A 14,588-nucleotide genomic window follows, 5' to 3' on the forward strand; every position below is an offset into this window, starting at 1 on the left:
ATTCAGTCTGCTTTCATTCTTCTTTTGCCAACTCCATGCTTCGCTTCCTTACAAAAGGGTTGGAACCAGAACTCATTGTGTACTGCCAGTTTAGCTTTCGCTCATAGATTTTTTTTTGTTGCTAAAACTGATTTCAGTGCACCATTCACTTTGTTCCCAACATTCACTTTCCTTTCTATGTCTTTATCAATCTTTCCATCCCTAGAAAACATACTACCCAAATATACGAAATTATCTACCAGTTCCAAAATCTCCCCATAAACCAATATTTCACACTCAAATCTACATTCATCTCTTTGAAAAACCATGATCTTCGATCAATTAATTCAAATTATTCACTTGATGGCTAAAACTAGAAATCGAAAACAAACTTACTGTTTGATCGTCGCTAGAAACTTCTGAAAAAAAACATTAAAAAAAGCTCGGAAGAAGTTTTTGAAGGAAACGGTTAGTTTTCTTTTTTGCTTGACTATGTGACCCGGCGGTAGTTTCATGTTTTTCGGTGGAAGGCATATTCTTATTCAAAAAGGATTTTTATTCGAATTATATTTCGATATTAACTATTCAATCATGAAATCGCTCGGTTAATTTATCATTTGATTTGACATTTCATCGTTCTTTTGCAGACTATGAATTCAAAAAGGTTGTAATTATCGTCACTGACATCACTATCCTTGGGTGGCCATACGTCACACGGTCACAGTTTCTCCGTTTCATGATCAATTTTGATTGCGATCTTTTGTCAGTCATCTTTTCGATATGTTGACGTTTTATCAGTAATTTGGCGATGTCAGTTACTAAAAATTGAATAAAATTATAGTGAACCGTATTCTTAGTAGTGCGTTCTATATTTCTGGTAACTAAAGTATTACAGAATTTATTATTTACTCTTAATTTTTTTTTATGAATGTAAATCATATCAAGTAATGTTTATTTAATCGGAAATTCAAATCCATTTGTGACTATGCGTCATTAAACGAAACATTTTGTGCTTTGTTATTAAACATTATTTTAAGCTATTTACGGTTTACATCCTAAATTTCGCAAATTAATAGTTAAAAAAAAAAGTTTCATTATTCTCCTGTTGAATTCACATAGTTATTTAAGATAGTTTTGATTTTCACCATCAATATTGAAGGACATTAAAAGAATGTATCTGCGATGCAAGTCATTAAATATAGTCTTTTATTCTAACTCTACTAAATTTATATCAGATTACTTCTGTGCTCATTTGCTGCGTGGTTTTTAGTTTCAAGATGGAAGTTCCAGTTTCATCTGATGATACAACCGACAACTTGTATCCAGCTTTACTAGAATGCTTTACAGTAATCATATGCGGGTAAGTTTAAACCGTGTTGTTATAAATTTTTACAAAATTCTTAAAACTCTCCAATAAGAAGTTTCAAAGAGACATAGAAATGAACTCCAAAAATGTTTTCTTATACTTAATTATGCAATAGAATATCTATAAAATCTCTCTCTCTGGTCTCAATCCTGCGGATTAGTCTGTAGCAATAGATGACATCTCTTTCGCCATTCTCGCCTATTTTCGGAAGTCCTCTTCAGCTCCTCATACGTCGAGCAGCCCATGTCTTCGTATAAGTCGCTTAGGTATTCGCGGCGTGGGCGTTCTCTGACGTTTATTCCCTCGATCGTCTCCTTTTTTATTTGGTCCAGGAACCCCTCTTGTCTTAGCACGTGGCCGATCCATTCGGCGGGTCTTTTGGACTAATTATTATTACTAATCAGTTTTCCCTTTTCTTGCACTCCTGTCATTTAATGGAAATGACTTGTGGTGATAGTGTCTAAGTCAACTAACCCTGAATTCATAACTTGTCCATCAGACTGCATAACATGGGTATCCCTAAATATTTTTCATGGATCTCCGTCTTTAATCCCATAATAATTGTACCAAATTGATATTTATTAACAACATTTTGAATGTATCCAAATACTTGTTCACAAATCTGGATTATCTCCAATCAAGTTATTTTTTATATTATTTTTTGACATCTCAACATAGATAAAGAAGAATATGAAAGTCTGAGCATTTAATTCAATTCAATTTATTTACAATTAACATACACATTACAAACTTCAAATTTAAAGCGTAAACATTAAAATCGAAATATGGAAGAATACTATTGCTAAAGGTGTAGAAGAATCCCGCTTAGGAAAACTCCTTCAGACACATAGAACAGATCAATATCCAATGAGATATTGTTCAACATAGCGGTAGCTCTTCCTACAGGCATAACCATCGGCAGGTTGGTCCTGTGTATAGGAATGTGAAACAATCTATTCCGACGCTGTCTTAGGTAACTATCGGGAACATACAGACCAATGCTCCGGATAATTTCAGGATTATCAATCATACCGCGCAACAATCGATAAAAATGCGTAATCAAATACACATTCCTTCTAGTCTCTAAACTATTTTAGCCAAGCATACCCTGGAGAAACTCGGTTGGGTAGAGCCAAGGATAATAGCCGTACTCTCTCATGTAGAGATACCTCAGAAATTTCTTTTGGACTTTCTCTACCATAAGAGAGTACTTAAGCTCGTGTGGCCCCCAAATCATCGAGCCACTCTCGAGTCTACTTCGCACCAAGGAGTTACAGGCCTACGACCGTCATAGTCTGGTTTAAGTGACGAAAGTGGTTTAAGAGTCTATCGGGTCTATTTTTTTTACATAATCATGTTGATTTGATTAGCAATTTGAATTTATATTTTTATAATTTTTAATCTATTATTTTAGATATGTACATCATATCGCTGATTCTTGTATGATAAACACAAATAGTAGTTCTGAAAACTTGCTTTTGTAACACATTTGTCTGTTTATTCATTCAATACTTACTAACACTCTGATAGTGAATTATGTATGTTAACTCTGTTGAATTTGTAATCAATATTTTATGTACATAAAACATTCGAAAATATTTGGTTACTAAATCTTTAGTAATTATATAACTCAGTATGGAGTACATCTGCAGTACTGTAGAACGGGGCTACTTGAACTTTGATGTGTTACTTGAGCCCAGTACAAAAAAAAAATGAGATCTGTATTTGGTCTATAATAATGAATGTATCGACATGATTCATTGTTTCCCTGACAGGTGACACTTATTGTTATGAAATGTTCATTATTGCAGACCAAATACAGATTTAAATCATTGTTTTGTACTGGACTCAAGTAACACATCAAAATTCAAGTAGCCCCGTTCTACGGTACATATTCTGTGGATATAATCAATAGATTGAATAAATATAACAGAATTTTAAACAGTTTCAGACAGACAGACAACAATCAATATCCAAATAGAAATGATATAAGTTTTATTTTTCAAAAGGTCCAGATTTGATTCCCGAACTGAGTAGTAGTTTTTTTAAAATCTATGAATGTAGTTTTTCTTGTGATTAAAATCGATGACATGGTTCCTAATAACAAATCCTTGTATGTGTTATATTTTCAGACTTGCCCACATTGACCAATCTAAATGGGCCACCCTGTATATTTTTGCGACGACGCAACGCAGTACATAGCACTAATGGGGCCTCACCCTTTGGCGTATCTCTTGGATACATCCACTCTTTACTTTGTTCCGCATTGACATATAGGCACCATTTCTCATCTCCCTTGACAATTCGGTATAAAAAATGTTCCTGGTGTCCATGTTTTGCTCGGTGGTAGGCAAGATGAAGCAATTTGAAGGCGACTCTGTTTGTTTGTCTCGGTTAGCTCATGCGGCACTGAGGCTCCCAATTTTTCGGAAAATGATTAGCACAGTTTTGTAGAGCAAAAAGAACAAGAGCTCTTCTTGCTCTACAAAATACTTTATTTATCTTTATTTATATATCTTTATCTATCTATCTATTTTAAAAGATCAAATACATAAAAATACTTTGCCAAACAGAAAACAAATCGCTTCAAACTTATTCCTTGACCTGATATAAAGATACATTGAAATTTATGTATTAATTTTAAATCAAACACAGATTTTTTGAGTCTACTAAGTTCAAATAGACTACGGTCCTTATTTTGATCTTCACATTCGTTTGATAATGCCCTAACAAGGCGAAACAATTGTCGCAGTATATATATTTTTTATGTGTTTTTGTAATAAAATACAACTTAGTTGACTCAAAAAATCTGTGTTTGATTTAAAATTAATACATAAATTAAAATGGAGTTATAAATTAAATGCCAAATCAATAAAGAAATACATTGAAATTATTAAATTTAAATTACTAATAATTATCTCTTATTTATTTCCAGATATATCGCAGGCCGATTCAATGTCATCTCACAAACCGAAGCCAAAGGCCTCGGTACATTTGTCGGCAACTTCGCATTGCCGTCGCTGATTTTCTTGTCTCTGGCTGAACTCAACTTTGGGATTGTCAACTGGTGGTTCCTGCTAGCGATGCTAGTTGCCAAAGCCATTGTGTTTTTCATAGTTATCATTGTATGCCTTATTGTAGCTAGACCTATGAACTTGGGAAGGGCAGGTCTCTTGGCAATATTCTGCACACAAAGTAATGATTTTGCAATTGGATATCCTATAGGTAAGTAAATAAATACTCATAATTATATAATACTCATAAGATATATGTAATTTAAAAAAATATTATTTATTGAGTGATATTTAGTCACCAATATTTGATTTTGTTAATTAATAAAAGGTATTAATTTGATTCTGCTAACCCTTATCCGCACCCAATGGTGCATAGGGCACTGCATCATATAAACGCAGTGTTATATTGATCGTTGACACATGAATGAAAGGTGATCAGCCCTCTTCTTCAGACACCAGTCCGGGGTAATATTGAATAAATATTAGAGTGAAAAATGCTTATATTTTTTTGACCCCCTCATGGAAATCAAACCTGGGACCTCCAGCACGGTAGCTAACCATGCTAACCGTTACGCCGTGGAGGCGGACAAATCTTTATTAGTCTTTTTAAAATACCTGTATCTTAACTATATGTACACAATTATCAAATCCAGCAATAATCTTTTTGTGATGTTTTGTACATTTCTTGCTAATTTTGACCACATTGCAGTTGATTGATGTTGCAATATGCTATTCTTACATTACATTCTACTGTAACTATGATTTTACTCTTATTTTCATTATTATTTAATTTTTGTTTCTATAGCAGCTACTGCCTTCTTTTTAAGAACGATTCTATGAGTTAATCATACTTTTTATTTTATTTATTATGATAAAATTCATACTAAGTACGGAAAAAAAATGGTTAAAAAGTGCATAACTAGCCTACGTTAAGCACCTTTTATTTCTACATCTACAAATTAGTTTCTGTTTGCTTAACTTATTGGCTAATAAATTCACTTATCAGTATTGATTTTTTTATCCCCAGTCGTCGCTGTTTATCAACAAACACATCCGGAGTATGCAGCTTATCTTTACCTAATGGCCCCTATTTCCCTCGCTATATTGAATCCAATCGCTTTCATAATGATGGAAATTGGAAAAGAGAGAGAAATTAATGCTGCAACCCAATCGGATCTAACGCCAAAGCCTCCACATTCTAACATCAAAATGGCTTTCAAAGTTTTGAAAGGAATAGCCACAAACCCCATTGTCTTCATGACCACGCTTGGGATAATTGGAAATGCAATCTTCAAACATACATTGCCCGAGTTTCTGTCAGGAATATTAAAGGTATTTTGTTTTCACTGATTGAGATGGCATTTATTTTTTTCCATGTATTTTATTGATTTTCAAAGCAATGGTTTCGCCTTCTAAATGCCATTTTGAAGCAGTAGAAATAAAGATCATATATGAAATAATAGTATTTTTTGACTTAATCCTGACTGATTTTTACTCATTTTATTCCCAACTGGTTATTTGGAAAAACCAATACATGATTTTTTATATATGTATATCCAAAAATCGTTTAATTATTCAGAATGAGACAAATTTTGATAGCTAAAATGTAGCAATGTTGTCAGATTCACACAATTTGAAAAAAAAAGTATGAATTAAACTGTTTCAGTAATAAACATCGGTGATCAAATTGAAAAGCACAATTAAATGACTTCTTTAAATTATGTCGTAACTAAATTTAATTTTTGGGTTCAATCATTAAAAGATGATAACACCAATCATTGCACAAATTTAGTTCCGTAGTTAATTTTTAATTACTAATATGTTTGACATCAAAAACTTGACACATTGGTTACGGTGAAGTTTGTCAATGAAATGTAATTTGATGCGGGCATTATTAGATTGCATTGAAAGAATGATGTCAGAAATGAATCAATAATATTTTTGCACCTATCTGCTCCACAACAAAACAAATATGAAAAGAAACTAGACGCTAATAAATACTTGTTTTTTGTGAAGTCGAAGGTCACCGAAATGCACAAAATTGTGCGCACCGCCAGAACATAAGGTTTCTTAAATGCACAATATGTGCACACTGTAAACAATGTGTTAAGCTAGAAAGAAACATAGACCGAGATAAAATAATGAATTCTGTCCCAATGGGTAATAGAAAAAGTAACATTTAGCCATTATTCACATCTCTAATCAATAATTTCATCCAATTATTTTTCTTCTTCTGACATGTGTATCGATCTGATTATTTAGGTGTTAGGTTCTGCCTTTTCTGGGACTGCACTATTTTTGCTTGGGCTTCGTATGGTGGGAAAAGTTCACCGATTAAGAGGACCGGCCCTTTTATTACCAGTTGTTCTCATCATTGTTAAATTGTAAGTTATCCCGAGAGATCTCTACTTTTCCTATAAGAAAATCGCAAATTTTGTATTAATTGGAATATTCCTTTCAGAATGGTTTTACCTATAATAATGCGCGAGACTGTAAGTCTATTGCGTCCTGGAGTAAATACAACAGACACGCAGGAACTGGCCACATATGGCTTTCTTTATGGAACCTTCCCTTCCGCTCCGGCTGTCTTTGTCTTTGCTTCACAGTACTCCTTAGATGTTGATCTGGTAATACAAACAAATATCTTTTATTATTTCTATATTTCAAACGGAATTTTTCGCAGATTTTCTTATGATTCCATATCTATATTGACTCTTTAGGTAAAAGACGAAATTTTTCCTTCCATAGCATATAACATCAAAAGTTATTCCTCAAAATTATGGCCTAGAACGAATGGGCGTAAACCGGAACCTTGTTTCAAATTGTATAGTTCTCATAAATAAGAACGAGATTTAATTTTTTTTTTATTGATGTCAGAATGTTATATCGGCAAAAATTATGCATGGAAATATGAGCGAAAATTGCTTTGATTATATCTCTTGAAATAGCAACTTTAATATTTGCATTCTGATACTGTGTAATATTACTGCAGTGGTTATTAGAATTTTTAGAATCCACATTGATAAAAAAAAATCCAAATCTCTCAATTTTGCCGTTTATATTTGTCCATCAGAATTCATCTTTCCACATCTGTCAACTTAGATATACATATTTGTTACTATATGAAATTTCACTAATGCAGTGCTATCTTATTTAGAAATAATAGTACATAATAAAATATTTAACTTTTTACTTACAATTTTACATAAAAAACCCTGTTTTTATTTCAGATTGCCTCATGCATGGTCGCGTGTACATTTATATCAGCTCCCCTGATGTTTATATCAGCGCATATGGTTACCATTACCAAAGATTATGCTCCACAACTTTCGGCTTTTGGTTTTGATGTATCCATTGTCGCAACTGTTGCATCACTGTGGATGATAATCTTCTTCATCATAACTAAAAAGTATAATCGAATGCCTCATCGGATCACGTTTTGTTTGGCTGTTACTCAGGTTAGTAATTCAGAATAAAATATCATCATGTAGCATATATGCAAATTATTAAAAAAAAAATACATACTGGGTTTTCTTTAATTCTGATGACTTTTAGTTAAGATCCCGGTATATGGTATAGATTTATGGTATAGATTTAATAATAATAATAATAAATAATATGGTATAGATGCCCGCCTCCGTAGTGTAATGGTCAGCACGCTCGGCTACCATTCTGGAGGTCCCGGGTTCGATTCCCAAGGGGGGTAAAATAAATATAAGTGATTTTTTCACTGTCATATTTATTCAATATTACCCTGGACTGGTACCTGAAGCGGAGGGCTGATCACCTTTCCTTCATGTGTAAACGATCAAGATAACACTGCGTTTATATGACGCAGTGCCCTATGCACCATTGGGGTGCGGATAAGGGTTTGTATTATATTAATATTTGTTATATGGTATAATATATCTAGCAAATACGTATACACACAAAGTACATACATGTGTATCATGTTTCTTTATTTCACACACCTTTAACGGAAAAGGATTTCCTTGACTCAACTGTCCAATATTACTGGAATAATTATTGAGTCTGCGTAGGAACCAAAAGACCACTCATGAATACCATCAGCATATTATATTTTTGTTACTTCTATTTTATTGTTTAGTATAAATAATTCTTGTATATATTTCGTTCTTCTAGCTGATAATGTCGATTGGAATAATTTGGGGTGGTTTGACTCCCAAAAATGCGCTTCCTTTAGCAAAAATATCCTTTGAAGCTGTGAAATATTTTGGAATTATGGCAAGCCGCGCATGGACTGCTATTTTGGCATTAGTTCTTGTATTTTTACAAGTAAGTATTGTAAAAATACGAGGTTGAATTTTTCTTCTTAAATTTTTTACTTAAATCCTAATTTGTATGTTTAATTTATTTTTTTCTAGTGTCGTGGACCGTGTTTTGTTGTTAAAATTTTTCCATTGCTGTGCATTGCGGGATGGGGCCTGCCACTGATAATCATCGCGGTTATGATTATTGTCAAAAGATCTTCCGGCGATTTGAACGAAGGGAGTGCAATGAATGCAGTTGCAGTATTTTGGTTAGCTTTGTGTCTATCAGGTATGTAAAATAATAACAAAGCATTAAGTTTTAACGCCAATATTTATAGTATACATACTTTATTGACATTATTATAACAATAAAATAAATGTGACATAATTTTTACAAGTATTACTTTAAAAATATTTTATATGTATAGAATTACTAAGTAATAGAATTATGTATGTAATTTAGTAAATTTTTATCACCATGTCTTTTTTACGTTCGTAAGACAAAGTATATAAACATTTATTTAAACTATTTCTTAAAATCTATTGTGACACGTATTTTGATGTATTCCGCAGTCTAAAGTTTAGAGTTGTGTCCTTGGGACATTGAAACGGGGGTAGGAGATATATATTTTTTTTATCAGCGAGAACATAGATTTTTAGAAAATGGTATTTACCAAGTAAAACTTAAATTAAAAATGGATACATACCGCCTCCGTAGTGTAATGGTCAGCACGCTAGGCTACCATGCTGGAGGTCCCGGGTTCGATTCCCAAGAGGGTCAAAATAAATATTAGTGATTTTTCAGTCTAATGCTTATTTAATATGACCCTGGACTGGTACCTGAAGCGGAAGGCTGATCACCTTTCCTTTGTGTATTTAACAATCAAAATAACACTGCTTCTATACGATGCAGTGCCCTATGCACCATTGGGTGCCGATAAGGGTCAGAAGAAAAAGAAGAACATATTACCACAAAGTGACTGCCAAATCAATTAATGAAAGTATATATTTTATTGCAGTATCCATTATCAGCCTTGTCCTTTATGTTCGTTATTGGAAACGCAACGCAAGATACATGTCACTTTCTGCTGATGTGTCGGGGCGCGAAGAAGAGTTGATCAACCCTTGTGAAAATGAGACTACAAGTTTAATTGAGAATATTGAAGAGGTCTCTAAAACTCCTAACATCGCGGGGTCCATGAATAATGGCAATGGTTTGTACATTTTTTTTCATTCCTTCATACATACATATTTATTACATTTTAATTTTTGTTTTTTTTTTTTAAATCTCTTTAATGCGCTTTCACCTGCAGCTGCTACATATGGCACTATAACCGGAACACCTACAAAAACTAGCTGCTGTGGAGGAAATGCCAATTGTGAAAATGCTGGTCTTCCTACTCCTGGAACGTCTAGAACTGTCGACATTGAAGATTTGGTTTCACCCGTGCAAAGGTAATGACACAATTTTCGAGCACATAAAAAAATATATTTTTAAATGAACAGCACTGAAGTTTTTTTAAAGTTAGATGTCTGACTTTTATTCATTTATTAAAAAATACAAGGTTTATATTTCATTCAAATACATATATTTTCTTCATAACACTTTTGTGATTTTTCTCATCACACAAACATGGTGAGGTTAAGTAAGATATTTCCTTATGAACCGGTCAGAGCTGACTAATTTCTTTCGATACTTACACTGGAAAAGTAAAAAAACCCCATAAACTCTGGCAAATTAGTTAAAAATGAGTTATTTTTTACTATTACCTATTTAATTGTTTTTTATTATTAAACACTTGTATAACCACTAAATGAGTTATATTTCATTACACACGACTAGTTTTGAGACAGGTGAAAAATTAATCATGTAGATAAAAACATCTGTCAGTTTTCAAAACTAGTCATGTGTAATACAATAAATCTCATTAAGTGGTTATACAAGTGTTTAATTATAAAAATAAAAAATCAACATGTCATTCCACAAAGTTAATGCCGAATCAATAAATAATATTACCTTTTTATGTTTTATGGTTAGACTCTGTTAAATTTTTTTCTACTGTTTTCCTAGCGTTGATACTTTTAATAATACCATTTCAATTCATAGTCTAGCAGCTTGCTCGCACAGAGTTGCTACAACAGTGGCAGTATGATGCTAAGAATATTATCATCTCTCGAGGGAAGCAACACTAAAATTGATGTCACGATTTAAACACAATTCCCATTTGTTTTATTTTCAGCGATTGCAATTGCCCCCCTGGCAGTATCAATGCATCATGCGCCCCCGGTTCTGCGCAGCCCTGCCCCTACCTGGAGGGGGTGGAGAGGGATGCGGGGGCCCTCGGCCTCACGCCCCCAGAGCAGTCGGAAGGCCGCGGCGGGCAACTGATGAGACACACAGTTATCATTGTGGCCTACACCGCTTCTATGTTCCTGGTAATTTTTCTTTTACTTCAATGTCTTTCTTCATCCGATTGATTCCCCACTATCTATATTAGGATCACCAGCTTTAAGCCATTGCAACGCAAAGCCGGCGAATCGCCAGCCAAGGTTAATTTGTCACTGACTCATTAAGCTGGCGTTTGTCCTTGAATTGATTTTTTTACATTAAAACTGAATGACAATAACTTTCACAACTCTGAACTGAACACACTCTTCCAAAACTACCTGGGGATGAGCCATAATGATCTAACTTACAAACAACAATAAAATTATGCTTTTACGTTTTACCATTTTTATTTTGTGTGTTTAGTTTGTTTTAATTTAATCTTAATGTTATTATAATAAAAAAAAAGTGTCAAAATTAAATAGTGTGTGGTATGAACAAATTACGTCATCTTTATTAGTGGTGCAATGGGTTAACAGCCATATCAAAACTAACTTTTGAAAACATTTTTTATTTTATTATTAATGTATTAATTCATGCATGTGTAAAACAGCTTTACTGATAAATAAATTGATAAAACTTTGTTTACCCCCTTCTTTAGTTTCAGTTTGAATTAAATACATAAATGTAGTATTTTAATAATGTTACTTTGTTTTAATCTCAATTTAATCATTCTGTATAAATTTTCAGGGTCTAGGATACACTACTTGGAGTTTATTACTGGATGAAATGTCTGGAATATATGTAGAGCTCAGATTTTTGGATATTATACTAAACTACGGGCAAAGCTTAATCCTTTGGGCAACTTTCGGTATAGATCCGCAAGAACTTATTGTGCCTTTGACCAAATTTTGGAGACGCATATGGTAAATATTTTTCGTTGTTATTTGTTTCCATAATGCAGCGTTTATAAAACTTTTTTTACCGATATTCATTGCAACATGAGGCGGAAGATTTAAAATCACTTGTGAATCTCGATATAAATTGTTACGCAGTTTTCTCTTATTTATTTTCAACAGCCGAGAATGAAGAATCCGCGTATTGCTTCAATACCTTTGGGGCTGATCAAAATTATCATCGCAATTCTCGTTGCCTTTCACATTTTCACGATGTTTGTTGAATGATAATTTTTGTTTAGGTACGGAGCCGATGTGTTGACATTAACACCCGTGGATCAATTGTCATTCGAAACTAAGCATGTTTGTGAACAGTTCATCACTCATCATTTAGAAAAATGCAAAGACGCCATTGCCAAAGACACAAGGTATCATCAAATTGCACATTATTACATATTAACATTACTAATATTTTCTTCTTCAAATATTGCCATTTCACTTTATCTTCTGGCAAGTAACCTACCACAATCCCAGATGAAAATAAAGGACATGGTTAGTTTTCTTTTACAACTTTCAGTTTACATTATGCATTAGTATTTTCCTTTTTTTTTCCTTTTTTTTCTTATGGACCTGTTCTCGTTTTTAACCAGTTTAAAAAAAAATATGAATGAAAATATTGATTATATCGGCTGTTATAAACACAAAACAAGTCTTAAACAATCCTTTATAGGTTGAGTATGTGTAATTATATATTCTTCCCGAGCGATAAAAAACCCCATTGCTTCTATTCTCCTTTTTTTGTTCTTTATTAATAGTTCCTGTTTTTAGGCCTCCATTTTCATTATATTATAGTAGTCTGCACCCTCAGATCCTTCAATCTCATCTTCTTTTTTTTCTTCTTCTTGGTGTAGGCCTTATAGCCGCTTGTGCACTACAGGGAATTTTACCATCCGGCAGTCCAGTTTTGAATAATAAAAGCGACTACGACAGTTTAGCGTGATCAAATTTATGCGCAACGTGTTCACACACCGATCAAGAGCACCAATCCGAAGAAAGATGGACAAAAGCACAAGCCAATCCAAGCCACTCATCGTTTTATCACGCTAACTGAAATGCTGGAAGGTAAAATGCTGTGTAGTGTACAAACACCCAAGGTGCATAACTGAGCACCTTGGCTTCATATATTTAACGATCAAGTCGGGGATTAAATAATGGTGATTTACATTAATTTATTTTCAATTTAAGTTTTACTTGGTAATTACCACTATTTCTTGAAATCTATTGTGTCACATGTTTCGATGCATTATTTTCAAAAACCGTAATGTAATGTAAATGATATAGATTTAAGAAATAGTGGTACATATTTACCAAATAAAACTTAAATTAAAAATGGAATAATTTTATCACAAAGTGACTGCCGAATCAATTAATGAAATTAAATATATTTAGATGGCGCATGAAGACCTACCGGGGAGTGTTCCGAGGTTCTTGCTTGGTGCACTGGATATGCAGTATAGGCCTGGCTAAAGATTCTGCAGAGGCGGTCACGTACGGACGCCACTTACTGGAAGGAAGGCTGATTGCGCACATTAATAACGCACACCACTTCCACGATTCTCCGCTTCTGTATACTTTTGTTTAACTTTTAAAAGATTTTCTTTAGCTTGTGAATTTAAGTATCAGGTGAGTTTAATTTATTTAATTTACCTGCTCAAAAGACGATAGGCATCTTTTCTATGCCAAGAAATATCAATTTTAAAATGTACACATTTTATAATTAGAGAACAGTTCTCATGCTGTGATTTTTTTCTTCATTTGTTATGTATTTTAATTTAGAAAAACATGTGCTGTATTACGCGGGATTTTGTGTTTTTTATTCAAGCTGCGCTTAGGCACTACAATATATAATATGCACTTAACTGCCCTACACATATGAACGTACGCGATACGCGCGGTTTTTCTACACCATGGCGCGCTAACTCATAATGCCTACTTGCACGAGAAAATATTTCTTTTCCAAAAATATTTAATGGGTACCGGATACACTGATAAATTTTTGTCAAGATTCATACCTGACAATATTTTTTGACAACAAACGTGATTAATTTTGCTTGTTTATAAAAAATAAGCCTGAAAATAACCCGAAGGTAGGGTGGTTAAAAAACATACAATGCCTGATTTCAAACATGTCAACATTCAAATATATCTTGTAGTTTAATTCTCATTATTTGCAAATATAAATTATAACACCGTCAGTAGGTTTCAGATATTTGTTTTAATTTTTCGTTTATTAAAATATGACACCTTTTATTCTCGAAATAAACTCGTCTTATTAGCAAGCAAATAAAAAAAAACTATGATTACTTATTATTAAGTAATTAACGGCGCTTTGATTGAACTTTCATAAAATTGCCACCGAATCGTTATCAAATATTTATCAAATTTGTCTGTGCCAGTGACAATGTTAGGTAAACCAAAAGTACATTCTTATGTTTTTTTTTATTGATTTAACACGTAAACAGCTATCACTATTGAAACAGTCGAATTCATCTCTCATTTGGGAATTGACAGCTACAGCCGCCAGCCAAACATTAGTTTTGTATGGGAAATGTGGTTATAATTTATTTAAATGATATGATGGGAAGTTATTTGGGTTCCTTTATCAAATAAATATGCTCCACTATGTAAGTTGTTTAATATTTTTTGAATATATGTCTTTACAAGTGACTCGTGTAT

At 33.1% G+C, this 14,588-nt stretch overlaps 1 protein-coding gene across 2 annotated transcripts; it reads left to right on the plus strand.

Annotated features, from left to right (window-relative positions):
- The first annotated feature begins 658 nt into the window (after positions 1-658).
- Positions 659-14,208, plus strand: LOC148299630 (lysosomal cholesterol signaling protein-like). 2 transcript variants are annotated; one of them, XM_088275874.1, is made up of 15 exons: positions 659-865; positions 1,250-1,339; positions 4,281-4,570; positions 5,387-5,691; positions 6,622-6,743; positions 6,821-6,986; positions 7,590-7,817; positions 8,503-8,655; positions 8,745-8,919; positions 9,650-9,844; positions 9,944-10,085; positions 10,871-11,066; positions 11,707-11,882; positions 12,155-12,280; positions 13,302-14,208. In XM_088275874.1, the coding sequence occupies exons 2-15, from the start codon at positions 1,257-1,259 to the stop codon at positions 13,492-13,494; spliced, it is 2,550 nt and encodes an 849-aa protein (XP_088132000.1). In that variant the 5' UTR covers positions 659-865; positions 1,250-1,256; the 3' UTR covers positions 13,495-14,208. The 2 variants fall into 2 exon arrangements, with proteins under 2 accessions (XP_088132000.1, XP_088131999.1); XM_088275873.1 differs by having other exon boundaries at positions 668-856.
- The last annotated feature ends 380 nt before the right edge of the window (positions 14,209-14,588 follow it).

Source organism: Brachycentrus maculatus, unplaced genomic scaffold (assembly GCF_059751285.1).
Source record: "Brachycentrus maculatus isolate JH-2025_06_01 unplaced genomic scaffold, ASM5975128v1 h1tg001040l, whole genome shotgun sequence".
Taxonomy (NCBI): domain Eukaryota; kingdom Metazoa; phylum Arthropoda; class Insecta; order Trichoptera; family Brachycentridae; genus Brachycentrus; species Brachycentrus maculatus.